The sequence below is a fragment of the Eucalyptus grandis genome, chromosome 6, assembly GCF_016545825.1.
Source record: "Eucalyptus grandis isolate ANBG69807.140 chromosome 6, ASM1654582v1, whole genome shotgun sequence".
Lineage (NCBI taxonomy): Eukaryota > Viridiplantae > Streptophyta > Magnoliopsida > Myrtales > Myrtaceae > Eucalyptus > Eucalyptus grandis.
Genome location: NC_052617.1, coordinates 56,123,106 through 56,150,637, shown reverse-complemented (window position 1 = coordinate 56,150,637; position 27,532 = coordinate 56,123,106). Strand labels below are relative to the sequence as shown.

Here is a 27,532-nt window from a genome sequence, read left to right as displayed (position 1 = left end):
GGCAAACTTGATAAATTATGTAAAAGGAGCAATACCATCTCAATAATTTACTCATGTTATCATGCTTTCCACTGGATATAGACTAACATCCACAAGCCATAGAGAACTAACCTGCCTTACTTTAAGCTGTTCATCAGAGACAGACACACGCTGAAGCTTGATCTCATGCTGCAGTTCAGCATCCCCTTTCATATTTAGATTTCCATCCTCCAGCTCCCCACATTTTGCCTCATTTTCAGCAGACAAAGCACGCTCTCTTTCAACCTCTTCTTGTAGTAATTTGTCATTAAGGAGCAAGTTTTGCATCTCCTCTTCAACATCCATCAGTCTTCACTTTGTTACTCCCATCCTCTCATGGGTAATCCTTGCTTCCTCCTCTGCAGCTTGCTTCGATTTTTGTGCTGCAGACAACATGTTGCTGAGTTCTGTCAATCTCATCTCAACCTCATTGAGCTGACTCCATGACGTTTCAAGTTGCTTTTGCCATTGACTTAGAGCCATCTCTAGCTTCTCCTTTTCTTCTTTCTTCTTCTCTAATTCCTCCTGCAGCTCTGCCATTCTATTGATCATGGCTTCAAGCTCAGATTTGAGAGTGACTTCATCAGATCTGTTTTGATCCAGAGCAGGCCCCACTCCATGGCTGCAGCTTCCACTTTCTGCATCTGGTAAAGCTGCAAGCATTTCCATCTCCAGAAAATCATCCATTAAATCAAGTTCTCCTGAAGAGACCATGAGATTCTTTCCGAAGGATTTCTCTTTCTTAAAATGGTCGAGTTCAGTTATTAGAGCAGATGCCCATGACTCAGAGTGGCACAGCTCACAATCACTTGGCTCCGAGCAACTCGCTTTCTGCACGTCATTCTCAACTGTTACCAACCTATCCCCTACATCTGATTGGCTATCATCGAAGGACTCTACACAAACCGATGATGCAGAGAAAGACTTAAGATCGTTTGTCGCACTTGCTTTATTTTTCAAGATCTGAGTCTGCGGCATTCGGCTTCCAGCCTAGCTACCTTCTTATGCTCTCTAAATGCCGTTTGCTGACTGTTTCTGCTGCTTGGGTGCTCAAATCACGCTCAATAATCCTAAGTTCTAGCTCCTCCGACATAGAAAGGACTTTGGCTTTGAGGGCCACATTCTCTTTTTCAGCAGCATCAAGCTTAGGGCCGAGATCAGAACATATAACTGAAGAAGCTTCACTCTTGGCTGCTTGAAGCTGGGCATGGACATTGGAAAGCTTAGTCTCAAGCTCGGCCTTTGTTGATTCCCACTCACCAGTTTTCTTGACCACAGCTTTTTGGATCTTCTGCTCTTGCTCTTCCCTCACCTGTCTCGAGCTGCCTCACACATTCTTAAGAGCTCCATCAAGATGACTGATTCGATCTTTAGTGTCGAGTTCCTTTGTGTTGCAGCCTCCAGTTGTTTCTTTAGCACCAAGACTTCATTTTCAGCCTTCTCCCATCCTACCATTGAATATCAGAAGATAAAAACTTACGACGAAGTACATAGGCACAAAAATGCAAATCCGAATGCAATGTCAAAAAGATTTAACGCAGGAACGGTTGAAGTAGATGTCATCCTCAAATCTAAAACTCCATGCGATTTCACTCTTGCTCGATTGAAAGCTTCAAATCTTGTTACCCAGACATTAGTGCTAGTAAGGCTAGTATCCTCCTTCACTTTCTCCACTTGCTTTATTGACGTCTCGGCTGCAAGACTGGAGGAGGAGGAAGTAGTTATCGATGATGATGGTGGCGCTTTAGGTTGTTTGGAGCATTTATGGAAGAGGGGAAGTCCTCATCCACTCGGGACTCTTGGTCCATTACAAAAGCCAAGACACAACTAATTACGAGCCGCCTTTTTTCTAAGAGGATGGCCAGCAGAGCAAGAATCGAGTTGATCAAAGCCCCTCGAGCACGCCCCAGCCGATTGGTCAAACCGAAGCTGCAAACCCACCACAGAGAGAATCCATTGTGTGAACAAAAACTAACACAGAGCATGAACCTTCCCAATATTAACATAACCCGACACCGAAACTTCAATCCCAACATCGAATGAACTTGTGATATCACAGACTAATTAATAGCATAATCAGAACAAGGAAACAACTAAAGTTCATCTTTTCAGCTTCCAAGGCACGACCCAACACTCTATTCGGCACAAGAGACACACATCCCATTACGAACAACCTCCGCACCACTGTAGCTTAATCTCAATCTTATGAAACGAACTTACCCATGATGCATCATCAAGCTAGAGTACACTTGCTCATCACCATGGAACAGAAATAAGAAAGAAGAATCCGTGACACCAGAAAGAGAGGGAGAGAGAGAGATGGACGACGTCTACCTGGCCGCGAAGGAGACGGAGACTCGGAAAGAGGTTGCTCGCGGGGTTGGCCAGTAAGGGCGCTCCGCAGAGGAAAGAGGGAGAGAGCGGAGCGGAGGTCGCGAGAGGGAGGCGAAGGGGGCGTCGGCGTCGGAGTCGGGGGCGACGGACTCCGACGCCGACGGAGGCAACCGGCGGAGGTGGAGGGCCGTCGGCGTCGCGTTTCGCGTACGGCACCAGCTTCTCCAGCAACCTCGCCTCCGAGCCTTCCGGTGTGTGGGGTCTCGCTCGGCGGGCGACGCTCGCCGACGTTGAGGGAGCTCGAAGAGGCCTGCTTCTCCTACGCGTGCTGCATCTGTGACCCCGGGAATGGCGGAACGAACGACGGAGCAGCAACGAGCCCGAAGAGAGAAGCGAGCGAGCACTGGAGTAGCAGCGGCCGTAATGTGGTTCGTCGGCGACGGCAGGGGAACGAGCGCGGAGAGAGAATTTCAGATTCAAAAATTCGAAAGGAAAGAAATGGAGAGGACGTGCGTCCGAACGGCGTTTTCTTTCTCAAACAAAAGAAAGAGAAAAACGTCCGCAACGTGGAAGGCGAAACCCGTGCGCAAAAATTACTTCCCCTTCGTCGCGGCCGCCTTTTTCAAGTCAACGACTCGGAACGTAAAACTCGTCGAAGGACGAGAGGCAACTAGGCACCGCCCACGTGGCAAAATGCAGACATCAACCTCAGCCTCCTCTCTCTCTCTCTGCATTTATATGATCGCTGGCATGTGGATGGAGCCGCCATTGTTGCACCTGGAGAGAGCTCCCGCAACCGGCTCCGTCGACGAAAGCTTCCGCCAAATCCCTAAAGACGTTGCTGCCGCTTCCTCGAGGAGAAGCGGTCCCGCCGGAGCTCCGTCGCGGAAGGGCCGCTTCTTCGCCTCGGAATTCCCGGACCGGACCTCGTTCTGCGATTCTTCGTCCCGTCGAGATCTCAACGAGCGCGAGAAGGAAGCTTTTTGTCCGCATTCTCCCTCTCTCTCTCTTGGAGTCTTCGCCCTCCGGGGTTCGTTCTCCATTTTCAGAATATTTCCTTTCGGTCAAAAGCCCGAAGAGGACGGCCGGACCGCGCGGCGCGAGTTGCGCGCGTGACACGGCGGCGTCGGCGTTCCTTCCGCTGCCGCCGCGTTCGGCATTTCTGCGCTAGGGTTCGAACCGAATCTGGGTCGGCTTCTCTATCCGCGTCTCCCATGAAAGTCATCTGTTGCGTACGGTACGCTCTCTCTCTCTCTCTCTCTCTCTCTCTCTCTTTCTCTCTCTTCATTTTTAATAGGGGAAGAGCACTAAAAGTTAAGCCGACATCTGTGTACGTCGGAAAGATCCCTTCTTTCTAACGAAATCGATGCAGCTTCATCACCTAACAGTCTCGTGTCGCTTGATAACTGTGTCTGAATTTGTCAATGAAGTTGGTTTGTCGAGATTTCGGAACTTTGAGATTTTCTGTAGATTGTCCATTCTCAATCGCGCGCTAAAAATCAGTAATCATTCAGCATAAAAAAGGCATCGGGAATTGCTTTAGTCCATCCAATCCCCTCGTTTCTCTCATCTTCAGAAGCCGAGCATGGTGGGACACGTTCTCTTGACGTCTTGCGAAGATGTCAATTCGCGAATCTTGGTGCCAGTTAGAAGCGACGCCCACTTTGGTTCAATGATTGCCCAAAAATTGCTCCTTTTCATCCGGGCGTTCGCCCGAATCGGTTTCGTTTCGTATTACTCACCTTTCTAAGTCATTGGAAAAAAAAGAAAGAAGGGAAATCAGCAGTGCACTTGAATCGAATTAAGATAAGAGCAAATTATGTTGATGTGGGGAGATGAGTGCGAACTGCCCATTTCGTTCGACACCTAACCAGCTAGAGCCGGTCAGGGATTGTGATTATAATAAACTTATCCAGAGATTTACTTAATTCCGAGTGTCGTCAGCTCATTTCCTTATTATATGGGATGTCAATGGACTTCCGGTGGAAGCAAACGGTGATTGTACCGTTGGCGGAACAGTGTAATCTGCTGAAACTGATTGTGAGCATCACCATCTTTGAATTATTATTGTCAAGCACGATGCTTAGCTCGTGCCTGGGATCGTGATCGATCTATCTTCCTTCCGTATCTAAACATGTGAGGAGTTCATTTGGCGGGAATCGTGTGGGCACTGTGGGACCAAACTTTGTGACTGGAAGGACTTTATATCTGTATATGTAGTGGAGAAAACAGCCAGAATTAGCTCACGGACTGCACCAGAGTCTCTCCTCTATGGGAAACTTCACTTTTGTGCACTACACTCTTTGTTCATGGTTAAACATTGGCCATATCGAGCGCCTCATGCTTTTCACTCTGTATGTGTAGTGTTAAAGCTACCTTCTTCATTATTTCTCCTGTAGGTAACAATTCACTTTCTGTTTTTGACGTGACGCCGTTACTTTTAGTGATGCATCACAATCTGATTATGCAGTTAGTGATGTATCACAATCTGATTATGCATTTCTTTTAGAACTATTTAGATAAAGTGACCTCTACTAGCAAATCTCTCTCCTCTCTATCTAATGGTGTGGTTGCCATTTTCCCATGTGAAATGTTCCCTTTTTTGTATGTCTAGCCAGCTTTTATTTGGATTATGTAAAGGTGGAGCAGTTGAATGATCCTTAGTTTAGAAAGTAGACGTGGACAGCGTGACTAGCCCTGCATACGGTGATGTCCATTTTTTGCGAAATCTCTGGAAAGACTGTTACATATCTGTCCTGCTGATTCTGCAGCTACTGCAAAATCATTTGATACTCCATGGCTCTGCTGTTGGGGGGCATGGAACTCCAGAATGATGACCGGGAAGCTAGACGAAGCATGTCTCACGGAAGGACAAGCAGCACTGGTTCCTCATTAAGACGACGGTCGTTGAATTTGTCAAGTGTGCTTCCCAATCAGCTGGATGATGACATTGACAGTGAGAGGGTTTCAGAGGCTGGCGATATTGGGGATCGGGCTCTTAGCAGTAAGAGGTACAGTGAAAGTGGCAGTATGCGTTTATCTGCAGATCATGCAATAGAGAATGGAATAGTTTTTCCAACTCAAGAGGACACCCTGCTGCATCCGATTGGTTTCTGGTCTCGCGATCCATCGACTTTGAATTCTGTCTCCCCTGTATCGCTCGTGGTGGAAGAGATCATATCTCCTCTATCAACTGATGGAATCTTGAGACCCGTCGACGAAAAAAAGGTGAGTTCAAGAGCTTATCTATTTATATCTTGCTGTTTATATTCCTGACACTAGCATCTTTCGTATGCCTTTCTAGTACAGTAATTTTGCTCATATATGTGTTGTTGTGCAGGATGAAGAGAGAGTGTTGCCTCGGTCATTGGAGTATATATCCTGTCTTGTTCATCTTGCTGTTTTTGGGATTCTAGGGGTAATTCGTTCTGCTTTATCTTTTAGAAATTTTGGACTAGCAAAGAATGTTTGAACTTTCTTATCCTGATTCGGTTCAAATGATATGCATATTTCCATGTGAACAATGATGTTACTTCCTGTTGTTTCCTTATGAAGAATTGGTACTTTCTAGGAAAATTGGGGGAGAATTTTCATGTGTCACCTGCTAAAGTTCTTGATGTTGGACGGAAGTATATCACTCAAGAGCACTGAAAATAACTGTAAAATATGTTAGAACTTCCATTGGCTTAGGGTACATAAATAAACATGTTTATTTATTTATTTATTTTCTTGGTAAAGAACATAAATAAACATGTTATTTCCATCTAAATACAAAAAGTCAAGTTCTAGCTTAGGAATAAGAGGATCTAGTCCCTAACTCTCGGCCTTGAAAATGACTTGTCAAAAGCTCTCTTCTAAGGATGGTCACTAATAGGCTAATGCTTCTGGTGAGCAACAAAAATCCTACCTGCCAAAGCTCCTAATGCATTGTTCTGTTTGCTGGATTGAATTAAATATAACATTACTAGATATTGTGAGTGTCTTCATCCTATGATGCTTCCACTAGCTCTCTGATAATGTGCTTTCAGGATTGAGAGTGCCATGCATTGTCTTAGTAAGCCTGTCCTGATCATCGGCACATTTTGTATTGGATCTGTCCTTAACTTCAGAATGATACTTCTTTACCATCAACCAGCTTACTAGTACCCTACAATAAATTACTGAATTGACAGGTGATGACTTGATCAAGAAGATCACGTCTCATAAATTTAAGTTTGTGGCTACTTTTCTCTTTGGAATGACTCGGCTTTATTCCTGAAGTGTTGATCATTGCAGCGAGCCAGCATACACCCTTGAGGATCTGAAATTCAATTGACCTACTTTGTGAGAGAGAGAAAGAGATGTCAGTGTGGATGCTAATGTGAATTGTTAAATATCAGCAATTGAAACAAATTATGTCTCAGCAGTAGCATTTACCATTGAGTTTTGGTAAGTTATCACCAAGCTGGTAGGGAAGCCTGTAAAGACTGACTTTCTAAATAGCAGAACCAGAACCGATTCTGAAAACATGTTTTAGGAAGTACCTTCTGAAGCTTCTTCTCCCTCTTGAATTTTGTATCGGCATTTATATTATTTATGAGAGTCATTTGGCCCTTTTGTCCCGATTTGCAGTATATTTCTTTTTATTGTATCTGTAGGTAGGTTGGTGGTAAATATGACAATTATTGTCTGCATAATTTCATGCTTAGTAATTCTAGAGGCTTCCTGATGAGCTCTAAGCTACGTCTTGGCTAATTTTTGGTATCTGTCCGTTATGTCTGTTCCCTTAGGTTTTGTTTGTAAAATATTGCTGTCTTGGCTTGCAACTTAAAATTATTCACAGAAGACGGAACTTACATTTGATGAATCATGACTTACAGGTCTTAACAAGGTATTTACTTCAAAAGTTATTTGGCCCTGCAGTTGCTGGAGTGACAAGCGACACAACTATATTATACCTTGATCTTCCTTCAAACATGGTCGCATCTCTCTCTCTCTCTCTCTCTCTCTCTCTCTGTCTGTTGCCTGCCCCCACATGAATAGAAAACCGTATGCATATACTTCATGAATGTGATGAGATCATGCACATGGCGTACTAAGTTTTTGTGAATAAGTTTGCATGCAATCGGAAACGTGCTTATTGGGACATGTTCATGAGGTGCGTGCCAGCATAGGATGAGATTACTTGGGTGGCTTATTTCATGCTCTTTGAATTAGTATTTTGGCAAGATGTTGGAGCTATGTCATTGGAACTGAAATATACCCGACAAATTGTCCCTTGATTTCGCATGGTGATTGATCCTTATTGTACTTATCTTTCCTTCAACTTAATGCTTCATTTCAGGTTGGTTCTTTTTTGATGGGTTGGTTTGGTGTTGTATTCAAGCAAGATATATCTGAAGTCTCTGATTTTCTAGCAATTGGATTGTCAACTGGTTATTTGGGAAGCGTTACGACTTTTAGTGGTTGGAATCAGAAGATGCTTGACCTTAGTGTACATGGCAAGTGGCTGTTTTCAGTCCTGGGATTTCTCATTGGTATGTAGTCTTGGGAAGACTTATGTGAGTTTACGCACGAAGCAAACATTTTCAATTTAGTTGCATCAGCTTTATCATGGTAGATTGTTGGTACAAAGTGTTCTGATTTCATCGACATGGAATGACTAGCCTTATATCTGTAATTCTTTGCAGGATTATTTCTTGCAGCCTATTCCATTGAATTCGGGGTTGAGACAGCGAAGGGCTTCCGGTGGTTAATGGAAAAGCGCCCTGCGAATTCTAGCAATGGCATATCTGCAAAAAGCTGGACACTAAACAGCCGTGAGCGTCACTTGTCTATCATCTTGGTGATGGCACTGTTGTTGGGGTCATTATGGGCTCTTAGTGCGACAATGCTGAAACATGAGTTTGGAAATGGAGGCAGTGAAGCTCAACTGTGGTTGGGTTGTGCCGTCGGGCCTGTAGGTGTTTGGATCCGGTGGTTCCTAGCACGACTTAATGGACGTGGGCTAGGAAAGAGTGGTCTTTTGAAATGGGTTCCATTTGGGACTCTGATTGCCAATGTCTCTGCAGCTTGCGTCATGGCAGCTCTCTCTACCACGAAGAAAGCAGTAAGTCCACAGACTAATTTCAAGTTAGATAAATTGCACTTATACTTCTGCCATTGGAGTGTCATTATAATTGCACCATTTGCTGAATATCTGGACTCACACATCTTAAAAGCCCCATCAGATTTGCTTAAAAACATATACTCTGTTGAGTGAAATTCTACTTCCACAATTGTCTCATGTAAGATGTAGCTCTTAGACATTTGTTCAGATTACCACGAAACGTACAGTTTGGCGACCGCACTTTAACTAGGACCAGTTCATGTGCATTGTAGAAACAAAGGTGATCTTTAATATCTCGTGAATCCGTTATTTACTTATTCTTTTGTTAGATTCACCTTAAATGTGACGGTTATCAGCAGCACTAGGTGTATCAATTTGTATTCTGATCATCTTATACTTTTTTGAAGGTGAGTACCAAGACTTGTGACACAGTTGCTACGGGCATCCAATTTGGACTTCTAGGCTGTCTGAGTACTGTGTCGACGTTCATGGCCGAGTTCAATGCGATGAGACGAAGCAAACACCCCTGGCAAGCTTATGCATATGCGATTGCTACAATAGCCATCTCATTCGGCTCGGGAATCCTGATATACAATCTCCCTGTTTGGATAAAAGGATATGAGTAAGCATGTCGAGATGGCCTCCTCCTACTTTACTTCAGACGACGCTTGAGGAACTCAAGAGGAGAACAGACCTATGCACAGAGAGGACAAGAGAGCTCGACCGAGTTACACTGCCTAAGAGCTTTTCCATGGTGCTTTGAGGCAGGCTCCACTATGTACATGCAAGTACGCATTTACCCACCATGATCGAGTTTTGACCCCGCATATGTTTGAGCAGATAGCAAATTACAAGCGAAACCGAGGAGTGTTACTTCTCACCTGTGATATGTATCGGAAGACTTTAGCCTGTGTTCCAAAAGAAAAAGCTTAATGCGGATGTGATGATCGAACTCCATTTCTTCACGCTTCTATGGCAGCAAGAAGAAAAGCCCGTACTGACTAATATCCACGCGGATTATGGGTCGAATTAGAACAATTCGGAGGTGCAGAAATCCCACCTTCAATTGCTGCTCGGATCTGGTAAAAGAGCTACCTCGCGGCTTTATAAGATAGCTGGAAAATCCTGGCATGGTGAAAATTTCGATGACAGAGCAGTGAGATGCCCACCGGAATTGAGTGAATGATAACGAGACACTTCGGGTTTTCATGTCTACAGACATTTGATGAAAGAGATTCATCATACTGGCATTCCAAAACTGTCTAATTCATAAGAAGTTCTTAGGATTGTAAATTAGAGTACACAAAGAGCGTTTCAATGTGCAATCACTCTGTTGTGAATTGATGAGCTCTACATCATGTCAGCGATGCAATCGATGAGAATGATATTTCCATCTCTATAGGACCGATGGCTCTCGTTGAAGGGACGTTCCTTTCCATTAATCAAGGACTATGTTATACGAGGGTTTGACAAATCGATATCATGAGCTGTTAGATTCCATTCCGTTCCATTCCTATTAAGTTTGTTTATCAAAATATTTGACTTAATCAATAACCCACTTACTTGGGGAAAAGTGCCAAAAAAGTCATAAATCTTTTTTTGGTACCCATTTAGTCCTAAATCTTTTTACATTATGTCAATTTAGTCATTTTACATTTAATTTTGGCCGGATTTTCTTTGGATGCCGGCCGGTGACGTGAAAACAACTTTTAATAATCTTTTAATATTATATATTTTTTAATTTTTAATTTTTTTCTTCTCCTCTTCTTCCTCCAGCCGGTCGCCGGGCCTCGATGACTGGCCAGAGGTGATGGTCGGCCAGGTCGAGGTCGACCTCGCCGGATCTAGCGAGGGTCGAGTCTTGCCCATGGCTAGTGAGGCTCGACCTCGCCAGATTCGGCGAGGGTGAGCCTCACCCGCCCGGCGCGAGGCTGCCCTTGAGGCCTAGGCGGTCATGAGGGCGACGAAGAAGGCAAAGAAGATGAAGAGGCCGAACTTTAGGTGGCAGAGCATGGTGAGGAACATCCGCGCAATAAGGAAGGTGAAGAATATGTTGACACACCATGATGCTTTGAGTAGCTGACTAGATCTCCAAGGGATATATCTCACTTGGTGTGAGGAGGCGGCCTCGAGTTGGCCTCGCGCCGAGCTGGCGGGGCTTGCCCTCGTCGGCCATGGGCGAGGCTCGAGCCTTGCCAGATCCGGTGAGGGTGAGCCTCGTTGCCTAGCGGCGATCGGTTGGAGGAAGAAGAGGAGAAAGAAAAAAAGAAAAAGAAAAGAAAAGAAAAAAAAGAAAAGAAAAAGAAAAGAAAAAGAATAAAAGAATAAAAGAAAAAAAGAAAAAAGAATAAAAAATATTAAAATATTATTAAAAGTTGTCAATGTTAGCGCCGATCAGGCTACGTCAGCCGGCCGGCATCCAGTCAGCAAAATCCAGCCAAAATTGACCGGAAAGGACTAAATTGGCACAACGTAAAAATGTTTGGGACTAAATCGGCACAAAAATAAAAAGGTTTATGACTTTTTTGGCACTTTTTCCGTTAGTTGCTCACATCTTTTTGTTTATCAACCCATTATGATTGATTCTTGCTCATTTCCCAACTTGATTTCAGTGTATACAAGTCATCTTATCGTGGGGGATCCGATTAAATTTAATGGATCAACTGGGTGTACGTTAACTCATTTGGAAAAGAAAAACTTAATAAGTCATCTCTTGCTTTCATCCACGATCCTTCATCTCAAATTTCCCAAATGTAAAAGAAAATCTTTGATTGCATTTTTATCAGAATCTGTACACTAATTATATATATATATATATAAATCTTTAACTCTACGAAAAGTTATAGTCCGTGGGCAAGAAATTATAGGAATTATGTTTACCACTTGCTTCGTGCCAATTTTGGGTGATAATTGTCGTCAATGACCTTTTTTAACAAGCAATTTATTGTCAACTGCTAAAATGAATACCAGACCCCACGAGCCATTTCCAGAGCCACTAGCCATTTCCAGACCCCATGAGAAGAATGTTTAAAAAGCAGAATGACATGACCAAGTACATTGTGTCATATATCCGATGTAATCAAGCTGATCATTATTAATGCTGTAAATGATGCTTTGTCGAGATAAAGATCATTAAATCAACCACTACAAAAAAAAAAAAAAAATAGTGGTAACAAGCTATGTTCCTAATTCCTCTCCATACTTTCAGCTAATGTTGGTCAAAATAACCAAATTAGTAACAATAATTTGACAAATTTAACTAGGCGACATCCCCATCAATTGCCAAATGTTGACAATGTAAGGCCGGTTGCTCCATTGGTACAACCCAATATGAATATTTATGTTAGACCTAATATATTAATTAATATAGATAATCCAACAAGACTAGCATCATGGTCTAGGGGCAAGATGGCTAACTAAATCCACATTCGAACTCAACACAGTTTGTTGAAGAAGTTCGATAATAGTTGAGATTAGACAATGGTGTTATCATACCTGTTAATAAGAAACCATATCCTGAATGGGTGGGCAATCAACATTTTCAAAGAGGTTTCAAAATGCTCAATTTTGCCATAATTACTAGCGAAAGTGAACAATCAACCATTGAACAAATTGTTCAATTTATAGCCCAGTGTGAGGAAGTAGAGACAAACAAGTTTTTAAGAGTTACATTATCTCTTTATTTTTGTCAAAAACTACTTCCACATGGTACACTAATTTATCATACAATTAAGTGTGTAATTGAGTAGAAATAGAAAGACATTTTCATTGTCCATATTATAAAACAATATCTAAAGTCTCGATGATTGGATTTGGCCATACTCTACGATTACACTAAAGAGTCAGTCGATCAATTTGTTGCTCAATTTTAGAAGGCTAGGAATAAATGCATTCCTTCTCTCCTAGAAAAAAATTATTGTGACTTTTCGATTGATTGGAATTCAATCTAAGAGAAAAATTGGAAGACCAACAAATGAAATTTGGAATTTTCTATATTCGGTAATAATATTTAGAAAGTAGTCGCTGATGCTTTGAGATTATATTGATAGATATTATTTGATGGTGTAAAGTGAGAGTAATTAATTTACCACCATATTAGTTGTAGGAAGAGATTGATATGCTCTGAATTACATTTTTGATGATTTTCAAGTTTGAAATTTATTGAATTGAGATTTTCCTAGTATCCGATATCTTTCGCTAATAATTTTAGCAAGTTTAACATATTTTTCTAGTTGTTAGTGCTTGGAACGGGCACTGGTTTCCTTATTTACATACTGACTTACTAGAGATTTTGATAATTTAATAAAATATCTACCTTGGAAACCTTATAGTGGAACCATTTGTTCTTCTTTAATTTGTACCACATCTCTTCATTTTTTGCAAGTAGTTTTAACCCACATCCTTTTAGAGGTATTGAACTTAGTCTTGCAATAATATCATACATTACATCACCTATTTCAACCTTAGCCCATTAATGCTTTTCATGACTTATTCATTTTACTTGGCAAAGAATTTTTTTCCTCAAAATATCTCATTTTTAGCTACTCTTATTCCTTTTTTAACTTTTGGAGTGAAGCACCATCCCTCTCTTTATACCTAGCATTTTAACCCAAGGTCATCATTAATTTAACTCTGGTTATTTTTCCTAGCAATCCAATTGTGGTCCCGTGTGATATTTTTTATCACATCTCCTCAAAATTCTTACTGAGTGTCTTCTTAACTCAAAGTTATTATTGCTTTTAATTTTGTCTTGGCCTATAGATAGATCTTCTTATATTTTCAAACTTAAAAGAGAATTCCAACTTTGCTCTCTTGTTATCACTTCCCAATTTTTCAAGTAAAAGCAAATAAAGGAAAATTTCAACTAAGGGCCTGAAATGAAACTGTTTTCTCAAAAAAGGGCATAAAGTGGACATTGTATCAAATAAAGGCCGAAGAGACCGATTTAGTCTCGACTAAGGGTTTCAGCTTGAAAGCCAATCGAATCTTATTTGCAACTAGGGGTATTTTCATTGAAAGACTTTTGTTTCTTTTTCCTTTTTGTTTTTCTTTTCTTCCTTTTTTCATCTTGCTCACCTCCTTCTTGAAAAATATATCAGACTCCTCACGCATGAGCTTGCATAGGTGCAAAACAATTTGAACAATTTAGGAAAAGAAGAAAACGAAAAGATATTCGAGAAGTTATGCAGTTTTGCAGAACTGCAAATTGCGTGCTTTAGTTCTGTAGCCTCCCCATTAGCAAACTTCAAAGCGCATGCTCTACATTATGCAATTTTGCATCCTCACCCAAGAACTCATCGATTTCGGCATAAGCTGGTTTTTAAGTTATTCTCCACTACTCACCTTCTCCGATGACGATAATGAACTTGAGAATCAAGAAATTTCCATAAGTGGGTTTTGTTTTTGTTCAATTTGCTTGTAAAAACTTATTATGGCAATTAAAGTAACAGTTTCATGCTTTCCCCGCCAATGAAATTGCCTATGCCACGATAACTTTCACTCGTAGCTTCTTGGGAATGTTTTATTGGGTCTGGGTTGGATTATTCATAACATTCATAGACATAGCTTGCATTGAGGTGGAATATGTGGCTTCTTGAGATGGTCTAATTGTGTCGTGCATGCTGGTTACTTTCAAAGGCTATTGAATCATTCTAACCTGTGATTGAAGATATTCGCCTTTGGTGGCGATTCGAATCAGACATCACTCAATCTAAAAAACAAATGACTCTGGTCTACACATGTTCAAACAAATTTGCCTCTTTAACTTTGAAATATTATCTACACAGATTTGAGAGAAAATAACAAGATGAAAAAAGTGCAAAATCGCTCAGAAATTCCCAAAATCACATATTTCACTGAACAAATCAATGCACATGAGTATCATAGACAATCCTCAAAAACCTCTACTAAATTTGGCTTAGGCACTTCAATCTAGCTTCTCCTCGCTAAGATCGATCATAGCCTATGTGAGCACCGATTTGAATTCAAGCATCGACGACAACGAGGGCAGCAAGCTAATGGCTTACACCTCATCATGCTCCGTGCTTGACCATGACCACAACACGTGGGGATTGAATCAAGCTAAGCGTCACATCTTGGTCCACTCATGCTCGATCTAGGGCTTGGATTGACCTCCATCTTTCAACAAAGGTACTAGAATTGCTGTTGAGGGCAATGACGGATGAGGTTGAGGGCGTTGATGGCTAATTCGGCAAGGAAGATAGAGATGGACTTTGGAGAACACGATCTAAAGAGTGCAAAAGGCGAAGGCACGATGATGAAGAAAAGAAAGAGGAGGAGAAAATAAATTAAAAAAAAAAGAAGGAAAAAAAGTCTTTATACGAAAATACCCCTAGATGCAAATAAGATTTGGTTGGCTTTAAGTTAAGGCCCTTATTTGAAACTAGTTGGTCACTTCAGGTTTTTGTTTGAGACAATGTCCATTTTGGGTCATTTTTTAAGAAAACGATTCCACTTTAGGCCCTTAATTGAAATTTTCCCAAGCAAATATTTGATACCCGTATAAATTCCATCCTTCAAGAGTTTACGAGGTGATTTGGTGGATTTTATCCTCTGTTTTAAAATAGTTTGATAAAAGATTGAAAGTTTAATCTTTTTTTTTAATTGGGATTATCTTGCTTTAGAGGTGCTTAAGGCTTTACGTTGTCCAATTCCTTTTTCGGGGTAAGTGAAAACTCTGTTGTGCTTACCGTTTGTATCTCTTTTTTGTGTGGCCACAAAATGCCTGCAGTTGCTAGAAACAAAGACCAATGAACCATGAGTTAAGCACATGCCAATTGGGTAGCAATTCTGACAAAAAATAAAATAAAATTGAGTAGCAAATATTGTCATTTACTTTTTGGATAAAATTTATTGTCAACTACTGAAGTGAATTATGGACCTCTTTCAGTAAGAACCATAAAGTACTCTCCATTATCAATATAGACGCTGGCTTGATAGACTTTTTCACGATAGATCGAGAAAATCACCACAAAAAAGTCTTGAATATACCAATCTAATTTTAAATCTTTGGATAATTTGTTAATTTAATCATAAACCTTTAATTGTGCGAAGTTAGTCCTAGACCTTTTATAATATGTCAATTTAGTGCTTTTGATTAAGTTTTGCCAAAAATCGCCAACATGATGATCTAATCAGCGTTGACCTCCTATTTGACATGATTAGTATTGATGTGGATAATTTTTTTTATTCGTTTTATTTTCTTTTTTCCTTATTTGCCTTTTTTTTTTCCAACCTTGAATCGATGAGGTCACTAGTCGACTCTCACTAGCCACAAGCAAGGGCTATCCCTTGCTTGAATCTAGGTGAGGGCTCGATGCCCTTGCCCGTGGCAGTGAGGGCCACAATATCCTCACCCAAACCTGGAAAGGGTCGCTGGCCTAGATTTGAAAAAAAAAAAGGAAAAGAAGAAAAGTATAAAAAAAAAAATCATAAAATTAAAAAACTATAAATTACAAAAATTTTCATGTCAGTGCCAATCGTGCCATTTAGGATGGCTAGCGCTAATTAAATCGCATTGTTAGTTATTTTTGGCCCGTTTGGTTCGGCTTTAGGCAAATGTCATTAGGAAAATACAAATACTTTTGAGCTAAAAGGGTTTGTGAAAATGCAAATAGCATTTGGTAAATTGTAGTTTTAGAGTGCATTGTGAAAGAACTTTAGCTTAAACAACGTTTGGTAAAAATTACATTTTGTAAAGGACTTTTGCTAAGTTTTATATATAAAAATAGTTTTTAATTTTTTTTTAATGTAGCCACTGGTGGCTAGATTTGGCCACCGACGGCCAATGTTTGGCGGCCAGATTTGGCCGCCGGATAGCCTCGCTTGAGGTTGCTGGACCTTAGGCGACGTTTGGGGTCATGACCCAAGCATCCGTCTGGGTTAGCGACCTTAGGCGGGGGTCGCCTGGGTCGCATGAACTAGGTGACGGTTGCTTGTAGCCGACAGACCTCAAGCCTTCATCGCCTGGGTCATGCGAACCTAGGCGACCACCACCTGAGGTTGTTGGACCTCAGGTGACACTTGGGTCGCACGACCCAGACACTTGAGGTTGCATGACCTTAGGCGGCGGTTGCTAGGTGGCCGTAACTCCCAGGTGGCGGTTGCTGGGGTTGGGTGATGCCTCAGGCGACGATCGCTGGTGTGGGCAACTCTTTGGCCGGCGGTTGTCGGTCTCAATTTGTTTCTCCGAAGAAAATGAACAATACTTGAGACTTGCATTTTGAAGATGCAACTTTCCAAAGTACCTCCAGAGCTGTATTGGGCTAAAGTCGCCCAAAAAATCGAACCAAACGCGTTTGCATTTGGCCAAGAGACTTTAGGGTCCCAAAGCCCCTTCCAAATGCCGAACCAAACAGGGCGTAAATTGGCACAAGTGCACTAGGTTTAAGACTTCTTTTGGCATTTTCCTCAAAGATACTATAGTAAATGATCTTAAGCCAACGAGTTAAGAGTTAAATATTAACTCCTCCGCACCGTATTAATTTTCCATTACGGAACTTTTCAGACATATTTTACACGTGTATCTCAATGCTTTCTTGTCCCATTTTCATTTGCAGTCGGTAGGCCTGCCCATGCACTCCACCGAGCTATTCCTTTTCGTCGGTGCCCCAAGACCCTGCGTTGGTTTTATCTTGTCCCATCTCTTTAATTTCTGATGCCTTATCCCCAGCGCCCACGCCTCTAATATCTTGTGATTTGGTCATTTTTCTTTCTCAATCATCGACCTTGAATTTCTGACCCTCACCGCTCGAAATTTCGAAGTCATGCACATAATGATGATGATGCCCCTTGTACTTTCTTGTATTACCATGCCCATGTTGATGAGCATTATAGAATGAGCCATCTCCATGAACTACAGCTAGGTTGATTTGTGCAGTCCCATTGACGTGCTTGATCCTTGCTTGGCAACGCCTGTGGTTTTTCGATCACGATGCGATCGAATTTGTCACTTTTCTTCTTTTGGGTTTGGCTGAATAGCCATAAGTCAAACCAATGAGGACTTGATGGTTGATGGAGATCAATGAGGACGCCGTGAAGCACCCTTGAGGGCTTAACGGGGAAAAGTGTACTAATGCCGTTTTAGACGAAATCAGTCCTTTATTCAGTTGGGAAATCGCTCACGCATTTGGCCATTTCACAAAAGCTTCGAGATCTTGTTTAAATGAATGTTTCGTTGCGGACATGCTATTCTCGCGAAATTTCCATAAATTTTAAATGCGAAAAAATGCATCAAAGAATGTGAAGGGCAAACTATGCAATACCGATATTTTCATTTAAGAGTCAAATTTGGTCATTGTCGACGGATTCGATCCCTAATTTCAATGAAATGCAAGGGAGACCTTTGTGCGAAAATTTTTGGATGTCAAAGAAGAGGTATGGCTAGATGACCTCCAATTGAGGATGGAGGAAAATATAGCCCTTCTTTGGACACGCGACAACCTATTGTTCGTCAGAATTGCTATGTTCAAATTCGATCACATGGCTATGTCTTTTCTTAGCATGAGCATGACGATCTTTTTAAACGTATAAATACCCCTTTCATTCATCCGTTTATTCATTTCTTTATTAGCTAAATTTGCACATGAATGGTGTTCATAACTTGTAAGGGAAACTTATTTAAAAAGTCGTATATCTTTTAATTATACCAATTGAGCCATACACATTTTCACATTTTATTAATTAAATCCATTTTATCTTTTTGGTTGGAAATCGTTGACATAGATGCCAATTATCCTTCGTGATACAGTTAGTATTGATGTTGATGATTTTTAATAACATTTAAATGTTTTAAGGTTGGAAAATCATCCATACTAATGAATGATGATAATTCTCAAAATTTCCATGGCCAAATTGATCTCAAGACTACATCCCAATCTCGAGTTCAGTCAACTTCAGGGTCGAGCTTGGGTTCTAGTTTTGCTTGGGTTTGGCACAGTTACTCTGTAAAATTTCTGCCAGTTGACATCTAGTTTAATCCTCTCGACCAATAAAAAATGATATCTAGCTCAAGTTGAACCAGTCTTGAGTTGGCTCATGGGTTGCTCTGAACATATCATATCTATCTCTAGTGTAATGAATATAGGAATTAATGTTACTTAAAAAAAGAAAAGAAAGAAAACTATGCTTAGGAGATAGGTTCATTCTTCATTGTCACTTAACAATGAATCCCGAATTCGCCTATAAAACGACATGCCACAAACCTCTCTTGCTTCGTAATTCATTTGTTGCCTTTGGTTGTCACCTCTGGTAGCATTACTTTTCTTGAGCAAACATCTTATTGTCGCGGTGTCGAGAAAGAAACAATGGTGAATCCGTGTGACAAAATTCAGGAGGCACTCAAGAAAGCTCAAGGTCCGGCAACAATCCTTGCAATTGGCACGGCAAATCCTCCCAACACCATCTACCAGGCCGATTACCCGGATTCCTATTTTCGAGTCACCAACAGCGAGCACATGACCGTTTGAAAAGATAAGTTCAAGCGCATATGTAAGTCCTAAAGGGAAAGTGCTGCTTATACTAAGAAAGATAAAAAAGGAGGATAATTATTTCCTTAATCTGCATCTCTGATCAATGAATTATATAGGCATGTTTACACATATAGGTCCATTCAAATTTAACCAATAATCTCTTCCTCTCTCTGAGTAATGTTCCACCACCGCGGTCAGCTCCTTTCCACCAGATTGCGATCGTTGTCGTTGTTGCATTGCACTAAATCATACAAAATTAATGTGATTTCATTTTAGAGCGTGTTGTAGATTTAGGGTTGAAGCGAATGACTCGGGATTGTTAATTTGAATTTCCAATACTCGGAAGTAACATCTTCCCCCGACTATGATTGGAAATAGAACCTTAGGTGATGTGCAGAGGGGGAGACAGACAATATGGCGATGATGGCGGTGATGGAGAGGAGAAAGAGGTGAAGAGAGAGGGAGTGGAGAAGAGAAGATAGCGTTACATGCGAGCAATGCTGGCAAACCTCAATGGTGACCGAGTTATCATTTACGGAAATGTGACTGAGAAACAAGCAGTATATATAATTAGCATCATGTGAGCATTGTGTAACTTGACGTACAAGTACACATCCAGAGAGTTACATGCAAAATCACATAATCACCTTTGGGCAAAATACATGACATGCAATTGTACACTCCCCACATGATAAGGGTTATGAGAATATATTCCAATCTTCGTGAATTCATTACCTTTGGGCATATGAACCATTAGGATCGGTCACTCCTCCACCACACTATCATGTATCCCTCCATGAACTAATATACAATCACCTCATTTGGGAGTATAACTATGCATTAGACCAGGAGACATCCCAATCAATATACGAGATCGAAATTTCTCAAACCCAATCAAGTGTGCCACTTTGGCGGTCACAACTCAATTGAATCTTTGAAATTCTCTCATACCGGGGATATAATCTTTACATCTCACATATACCATATACATGTGATTTAAGTTTTAGTGATATAGAACACATTCTCCGATTAGAGATGGAACAAAAATGACTCTTACTTTGAATTAAATGCATTGGAAAATAGGTAAAAAGTCATAAAGAAATTTTATTATATATATATCGCTCACAAAAATCTCCATTATCATGAGATATTGTCAAAATGATAATAAAAGCGCATGATGTAACTATTAAATTACTTACGTAAAGCCTAGACTTATCGGCTCATGAGACTTACAAGTTACTTCATTAGCTCTTTAGATAATTGAGTTTTTACAATTGCGGTTTGGATTCTCAAAAGAAAAAAAAAATTACTTATGCAAAAACCTATAGCATATTCATCGCATGTCCTATCAAGAATCAATCAAGCATGGCGTAAAATGTCGGGTGCCATATCTTGGTAATGTTTTGTTATTGCAACTTCGTACATGAAGGCGAGAAAACAATGATAAGGAAAAGGCACATGTACATCACCGAGGACATGCTCAAACAGAATCCCAACATGTGCACTTATGGCGTCCCATCCCTGAATGGCCGCCAAGACATATTGGTCCCTGGCGTTCCGGAGCTTGGCGCGGAGGCTGCGGCGAAGGCGATCGAAGAATGGGGCCAACCGAAATCGAAGATCACGCACGTGATATTCAATTCGACCTCCGGATGGCACATGCCCGGTGCGGATTTTTCTTTGGTGAAGTTACTCGGTCTCGAGCCGTCCGTGAAGAGGATCATGATGTACCAGCAAGGATGTTATGTGGGCGGCACAGTCCTACGTATGGCCAAGGACATAGCCGAGAACAACCCTGGGTCGAGGGTCCTCGCTGTGTGCTCCGAGATCACCCTCGGCTCATTCAATGGCCCTTCCGAGGCAGACCCAGAATTTCTCGTGAGCCAGGCTTTCATTGGGGATGGAGCGGCGGCCCTGATCATTGGCGCCGACCCAAACGCCTCCATCGAGAGGCCCTTGTTCCAGGTAATTTCATCCTCCGAGACGATCGTCCCTGGGTCGGAGGGCGTGATCGAGGGACCTCTACGGGAGATGGGCCTCACGATCCGCCTCTCACGAAGCGTCGCGGCATTGGTGTCTGACAACGTGGAGGAGCACTTGAAGGAAGCGCTTTGCCCTCTGGGGATCGCCGGCGATTGGAACTCATTGTTTTGGGTGGTCCATACCGGTGGCAGGGCGACCCTCGACGAGATCGAGACGAAGCTTAGGCTCAAACCCGACAAGCTCGAGGCGACGAGGCACGTGTTGAGTGAGTTCGGGAACATGGCGAGCTCGTCCGTCTTCTTTGTTCTTGATGAGATGAGGAAGAGACTGACGGAGGGAGGCAAGGCCGCGATGCAAGGTGATGGAAAGGAGTGGGGAGTTCTCTTTGCATACGGGGCTGGTCTTACACTGGACTCTATTGTGCTTCGTACCATGATCACAGGTCGCACTTAATTCGAGTGCTTATTCAAAATGATTGATTCAGTTAGTGCAAGTGGATAAGTGTTGGTCTTGAATAATTTTATAACTAAAATAAGAAATTGATCCTAGATTTCATTTTCGAGGGTTGAACATATTGGAGAAGAGTCCACATCCAATGTACTTGTTATTTCGCAGTATCCATTAAGCTAATAATAAAGCAAGTTGATAAAATTTTGTTCTTGTTGCTCAACGCGATGCATCTTTTCCTTTCTCAATAAACCCTATATGCTTATTTCAATACATGATTATGTTAAATTGCTTCACTGGATTCTCTTAATATTATCGTAACACTCCAAGAATTATAGAAAGGATAAAGTTGGGAAAAGGTGAAAATAAATAAATAAAAAGGGATTATTTCAAGAGGCCTAAAAGCCCATGATAGAAGCCCATCTTCTAACTTTACCATCGTCCTTGGGCCGCACTCAGCATTTCACTTACGTCAGTAAGAAAAGTCAACGCCGATGGGCTATGCCGACAGGGCCCGGTCAACGTATGGTCGACCGATTTTGGTACTTAATTTTTCCAAAGCAGGTTAACAGGAGATGGCTTAGTCAGTTTGGGCGAAGCGTGGGGAACCATCCGACGGATTTGGCCTAACCTAATCAAGACCTGAATCACGCTCCATAACTAAAATGAAATGAACCAAAAACCTAAAATATACATATTGCGACATTGACATGGCATCCACGTAATATAAAAATAACGTCGCTTACGTGAAAAATTATTTGATGGAATCTTGATGAAGGATAATTGTGTCACTTGGGTATAAGCTTTAGAAAAAAAGAGGGCAAATGTGCTATGGTGAGTATAGTTTTGGATTTTTTATATCACGAAAGATAGTTCATGATGAATATGCCGCAATAAATATAATTTAAGATTTTTAGTGTTTTTTTTTTGCTATTTATTATGATAAGTCTTTATTCTCGGTCAACTTTTTTTTTTTTGGGGTCTCGACACTGGTGACATACTCAATGACGCACGTAGCAGTCCTTTTTTGAATAATGAACAGGGTAAGAAGTATCTTCCTACTTCTTCTCTTGCTAAGATTAAATTAGTCCGTACCGCTAACTTTGAGGGAGAAAGGTACCTACTCCAAAAAGGCAGTGACAATGGCCTCGCCCGAACACCCTCTTAATGTCCCCCTAATCGAACGGCTTCAGCCAACACAATGTCATCATCTCGCTATCGGTCGCTCCACTCGTCGTTCTCCCCGAAAACCCTAGGCCAGAACTAAGGAATTCGCAAGTCACTACATATTTCTATGTAATTGAGGGAGCTGATTCCCTTTTGAAACAGACAATGCGTAGCCATCACAGCCCACTTAAATCTGTCGCCGTTACTGTTGCATATTCTAGGGGTTGAAGAAGACAATGGAGCCGTGACGTACGTGAAAAAAGGTGGCCTCGGAACTAACATGGGCGTACGCCGCGAGAGAGACTGGGCTACTTGAAATTAACGATCCACGTGGAGGGCACCTGGCGAGTTTGCGGGAGCTGCTGATTAAGAAAGCATTTTCGTTTACTTGGTCTTATCAATGTTGGCTGAAGAATGTTGTCTTGAGAAAGTACAAGGAGATCTTCTTCTTCTAGGGTTAAAAGGGGCCTTGCTCTGTCAACTTCTACGAGATTTTACTGTTCTTGTTTGCCGGAGCAAGTTGGTGGTTTGCTCTGCGTAACTTGGGAAACAACATCGGAGTGAGTACAAGAATTTTTCCTGAGCTCCTCATGCGGCCCCCTTATGTTTCTTGAACCGTTCTTGCAAGCCGGTCGGCAGTTAGGCTTTTCATTTGTCATGTGCAAGGAGGTTACAATCACAACTCATAAGGTTAAGACTGGCAGATTTTCTTGGGGTTTCTATTTTTATTTTCCTTTTAATGTGTCAAGACAGCAAAATTAACTCTAGATTATGTAATTCTTCCCTAATTAATCGTGCTATTCGCTTCTTGATTACAAGGTTCTCATGTGATTGTGTGATGAAAGCCGTCGGCCGATCTGCAAAGGCGTATAATGAATTCAAACTCATTGCCAAGTCTTCTTTGCGTGACTTAGTTATCCACATCAATTAGAAAGGATGGTCAAGGTATCTAAACATTTTCTTTCGTTAAGCAATTAAAACAACAGAAATCAACTAGGGGAGAATCCAATTGATAGGTGCTTAGAACAAGGTGAAGAGATGACCCGATTCAGATGGTCAATTCCATTTGTTCGTCAAAACAAAATTCCAATTGATCACTCGCCCGATTTCACGAGCTGCATCGACCCAGGATGCAATTTGATGGTTCTTTGATGAAACGATAGGCGAATGAATACCTTTGTTTAATACTGTGATCCCCAGTCGCTCTGGCAACTGTGACAACGAATAAAGTACGACTTGAGTCGTTCTCAGATGGGGGAAGAAGAAGAAAACAAAGAGAAGGACAAGGAAATGCCAGTTCCCAACCGTCCTCAACACAGCGTGGGGCTCACTGATTTGCCAGTTGTTTGATGAGCAGTGCCCCGTCGTGTGTCATTTTCCCTTTGGCCGGAATCCCAACCCGTGATGTTGTTTGGATATTATTGCTTATTAATCCGAACTCTCAATCACCCTCCCCAATAATACACTTATTAAATAGAGCTGGTTAGCTCCCTCCGATCAGGGGGAAAAGTACATCGTGTTATATATGGATTGAAAGACAATCTTGAAAGTGAATAGATTGGTAATGGCCCGTTAAATAATTCTCTTCTATGTACATCCTACCAACCCGCGTATCATACCTTTCTTGGGGGGGTTTTTCGCTAAGATGGAGTGCCTCCTGCATCCATGGAACTTACATTATTAGGGCATGCATTACTACTTAAGAACTTCTAAAAATATCACCATTAGTGTATAAAATATTGCAATAGGCAAAACCAATCATCGTATATGGAGTGTTAGAGAACCTGCAACAAGATATGCTTTCAATTTTTTTTTTTTTTGGTCTTCCTTACTATAATTGGGAAATTATGAAGTGAGAATTTTTGTTTGAATCCGTTAACATTCTTAATTGAACTCAAATTAAAAACTTAAAAACAATGGGTAAATCAATTCCTCCGGACAATAGCAAATCCAAACATCCAAAATGTGGGGATCTTCCTCATATTCTCACCTAGTACATGCACCCCAAGAGCTGTAGTACAAGCTGAGACTTTCTTCTTAATTAAATTGATTTCACTTGATACGATGGAAATTACGATACTTTTGATTTTTTTTTTACAAATCACGTACAGCAATCCTAGGTAAAATTATATTGACCTTTTTTCTAAATTATGTCAAATCATGTGCAAAAATTGTAGTTTGTTCAAACTAGTCCACAGCGATTGAATTATATTTAGACATCTAATCATGATTTTTTAATCACTTAAGACACGATTTAAAAAAAAAAAATAGTACATTTAGCATTTCTCAATGATATAATGGGTACAATATGGATACCTCATTTTTTTTCCCTGCTCTACAAGAGTTACTAAATTAATATCTATTCTTTGCAAAAAGAAGCCAAGCTATAATAAATTCTCAACTAATATACAAATTTTATCTATCCGTTTCATAGATAATTTTTTTTTTGCATGTTGTTAATCGATAAATGTAATGGCAACAAAATTGGATAGAAAAATGGCAAGATGATAGTTTAAGGTCATGTAAGTACATATATATATATATATATATATATATATATATATTAAGTTAACCACGTAGATAAATTTGATATTAACATTGTGAGCGTGAATCATATATTGTTGACACCCGATTATATGTTATGGCACAAAAAATTATGCCCATATAACATCACTGAATCATAAGAAAGAAAATTAGGTCCTTCTCAAATGTTCAATCTAGGGAGTTATTGAATCACCTTTATATTAGAGCAAGAACCAAATCTTGGTAAAAATAAAAACCTTTCTTGGGAACGAGAATAACGATATTGATTTCATTTGCATTACTACCTGTCCATCGAATAATCTTTAATGTGATCGCAATCGTCAGCTGAAAACAAAACGGACCATTCTAGTAAAATTTCAGAGTCGTATGTTTCCAATGCATCACATGCGCTTTCATTTCTAAGTAGATACTATGGCCAAGACAACATTTGACCATATGCAAGAACAAAAAAATGATGAGACTTGGCTCAACGGGAGGGGATTCTTGGGCTGAGGGTCAAACTTTGCTGACTCAACCAATCGAATTGCTTCCTTAAATGACAAGTACCATTAATGAATATCTTTGGTTTCCCCGTAAGAACAAGGTGTATTCTATGGAGGGAATCTGGAGCTGCTCCAAGGAGACGAAATATGATATGTCATTCTGAGCATATACAAGGGAATATTCACACAAAGAATGAAGAAATATTTGATACAAGGGTTGACAATCATTTGCATGTCACTATGTCAAAATCTAATGGGCCATTCGCTTATTTATTTATTTGTTTTTAGTATATTTAAAGTGTTTCTTTGATTGCACAAATGGGCCAATAATAGAGTTCTTTGACCAGAATTGTGTATATGTATAAACCCCAGCTGCTTTCGCTGCCATCCATTCGCGGCATTGATGGCGACGGGCCGAAAATGAATTATATCAGATTGAAATGACACGAAAAAGGTCATATCCATCCACTAGCACCTAAAAAGACGAGGGACCATCTTCATGTAACAATCATAGATGCATGATTTGAGATATTTATGAGGAAAGCACAGAGATTACAATTTGATTAACTTAAAAAATGACTAATAAGCGATGACTTTCTCAACCGTGGTAAGAGTCGGTGAACTATGGTCGCAAACAAGGAGGAAATGCTTGGGCCATCCATTAGGGTTTATACAATATTGGTAATTCCAATTGAAATAACATGAAAGAATGTAAAATCATCTCTGAATGATCTTAGATATTCATCTCTATTAAAATATTATCTCGCATCACTTGATAACTCGTTTTATATGCTTTACATATTTTATGTGATTTCCCTTCATTCATTAATTTAAGTTTTTGGATTTGACATTTTAATATGATATTAAAACCAGTGGTATCCTTTTCACAAGTGAAATTCTATGTAGCGCTCTTAACTTGACTTGCACATAAGAAGGAACGTTGAAATATTATCGCACATCACTTAACAATGGATCTCATATTACTTTTATATTCATGGAGTTTCCATTCACCTATTAGTTTAAACATTTGACTTTGATTTTCTAAGGATCTCAATCCTTTGCATTAATTGAGCTGTAATTACAAATGTTTTAGACATATATCACATAATTAACCTAATTTTGAGGTACCTAATTAGTACAAAGTTCTCTTTGCCGCTCTTTTGTAAAGTTTTTTCCCAGCATATTTTTTTAATAATCAATTTCATCAAGATGATATAAAAAGGGTTTAAATTGACCTTCTGTTCATTAGTTTTCTTACGAAAACGAGGGACTCAACCTTGTTCAACAACTTGCCAATGAACACGACATTTATGGGGCAAAAAAATACTCTGCAATGCAGTTTTTCGAATGGATGGTTCGTCCTGTATGATGGCAACAAAGAAAGGTTACGTCCTCTAAATTGGAGAAGATCCCATGTATCCAAAATCCATGGTTGGCCGAAGGGGGTTTGACGTGAGTGTTGCTTCCATCAGACGCGGGTGCTTCAGCACCAGTAACATGTCCATGTCGCTTCACTTTGTGCCGGCCTTCCCATTTAAATCGAACGAGAAAACAAAGGATGATGGTCCCCATTTTCTCAGTCCTTCTTCATTGAAGATATGATCTGCCAAGAATTGCCAACCTTAATTCTTTATTATCTTTTATTGTTCGTGGTTCTCGTTCACGAATTATAGCTACACATGTACATCCATGCGAATAAGTTTGGTACTTATCATGATTCGTCGAACGATGTGCAGGGACTAAGTAGCTCAGTGCATGGCACGAACCCAATAGTTTTGTTTTCAGGATCGAGTCAGTATATCGAGTTGACTCGTGCTCTTAAGAACATAAACATCTGAGTGAGGATGAGTCTAGTTAGGTAGTGGGTGCTTTACTAGATTTCTTTATGCTAAAGGGCAACTGAGTTCTCCTTGCATCGTCCCGATGAAATAGTAGATAGTATAGCCAAGTTGATTGGAGGCCCGGTGTTTATCTTTGTG

At 40.6% G+C, this 27,532-nt stretch overlaps 2 protein-coding genes and 1 pseudogene across 4 annotated transcripts; 2 read left to right on the top strand and 1 right to left on the bottom strand.

Annotated features, from left to right (window-relative positions):
* Positions 1-330: 330 nt before the first annotated feature.
* Positions 331-996, bottom strand: LOC120294568 (filament-like plant protein). Its single transcript, XM_039314723.1, has one exon. It carries the CDS (start codon positions 994-996, stop codon positions 331-333), a length of 666 nt encoding a protein of 221 aa, XP_039170657.1.
* A 2,105-nt stretch (positions 997-3,101) lies between these two features.
* Positions 3,102-9,914, top strand: LOC104450957 (fluoride export protein 1). Of its 3 annotated transcripts, none has more exons than XM_010065693.3 (7): positions 3,102-3,589; positions 5,124-5,580; positions 5,693-5,770; positions 7,212-7,310; positions 7,676-7,868; positions 8,022-8,440; positions 8,848-9,914. In XM_010065693.3, the coding sequence occupies exons 2-7, from the start codon at positions 5,149-5,151 to the stop codon at positions 9,064-9,066; spliced, it is 1,440 nt and encodes a 479-aa protein (XP_010063995.2). In that variant the 5' UTR covers positions 3,102-3,589; positions 5,124-5,148; the 3' UTR covers positions 9,067-9,914. The 3 variants fall into 3 exon arrangements, with proteins under 3 accessions (XP_010063995.2, XP_039171862.1, XP_039171861.1); XM_039315928.1 differs by lacking the exon at positions 3,102-3,589 and adding an exon at positions 4,474-4,706; XM_039315927.1 differs by lacking the exon at positions 3,102-3,589 and adding an exon at positions 4,474-4,751.
* Positions 9,915-18,765: 8,851 nt separating this feature from the next.
* LOC104452377 lies at positions 18,766-21,366 on the top strand (annotated as a pseudogene).
* The last annotated feature ends 6,166 nt before the right edge of the window (positions 21,367-27,532 follow it).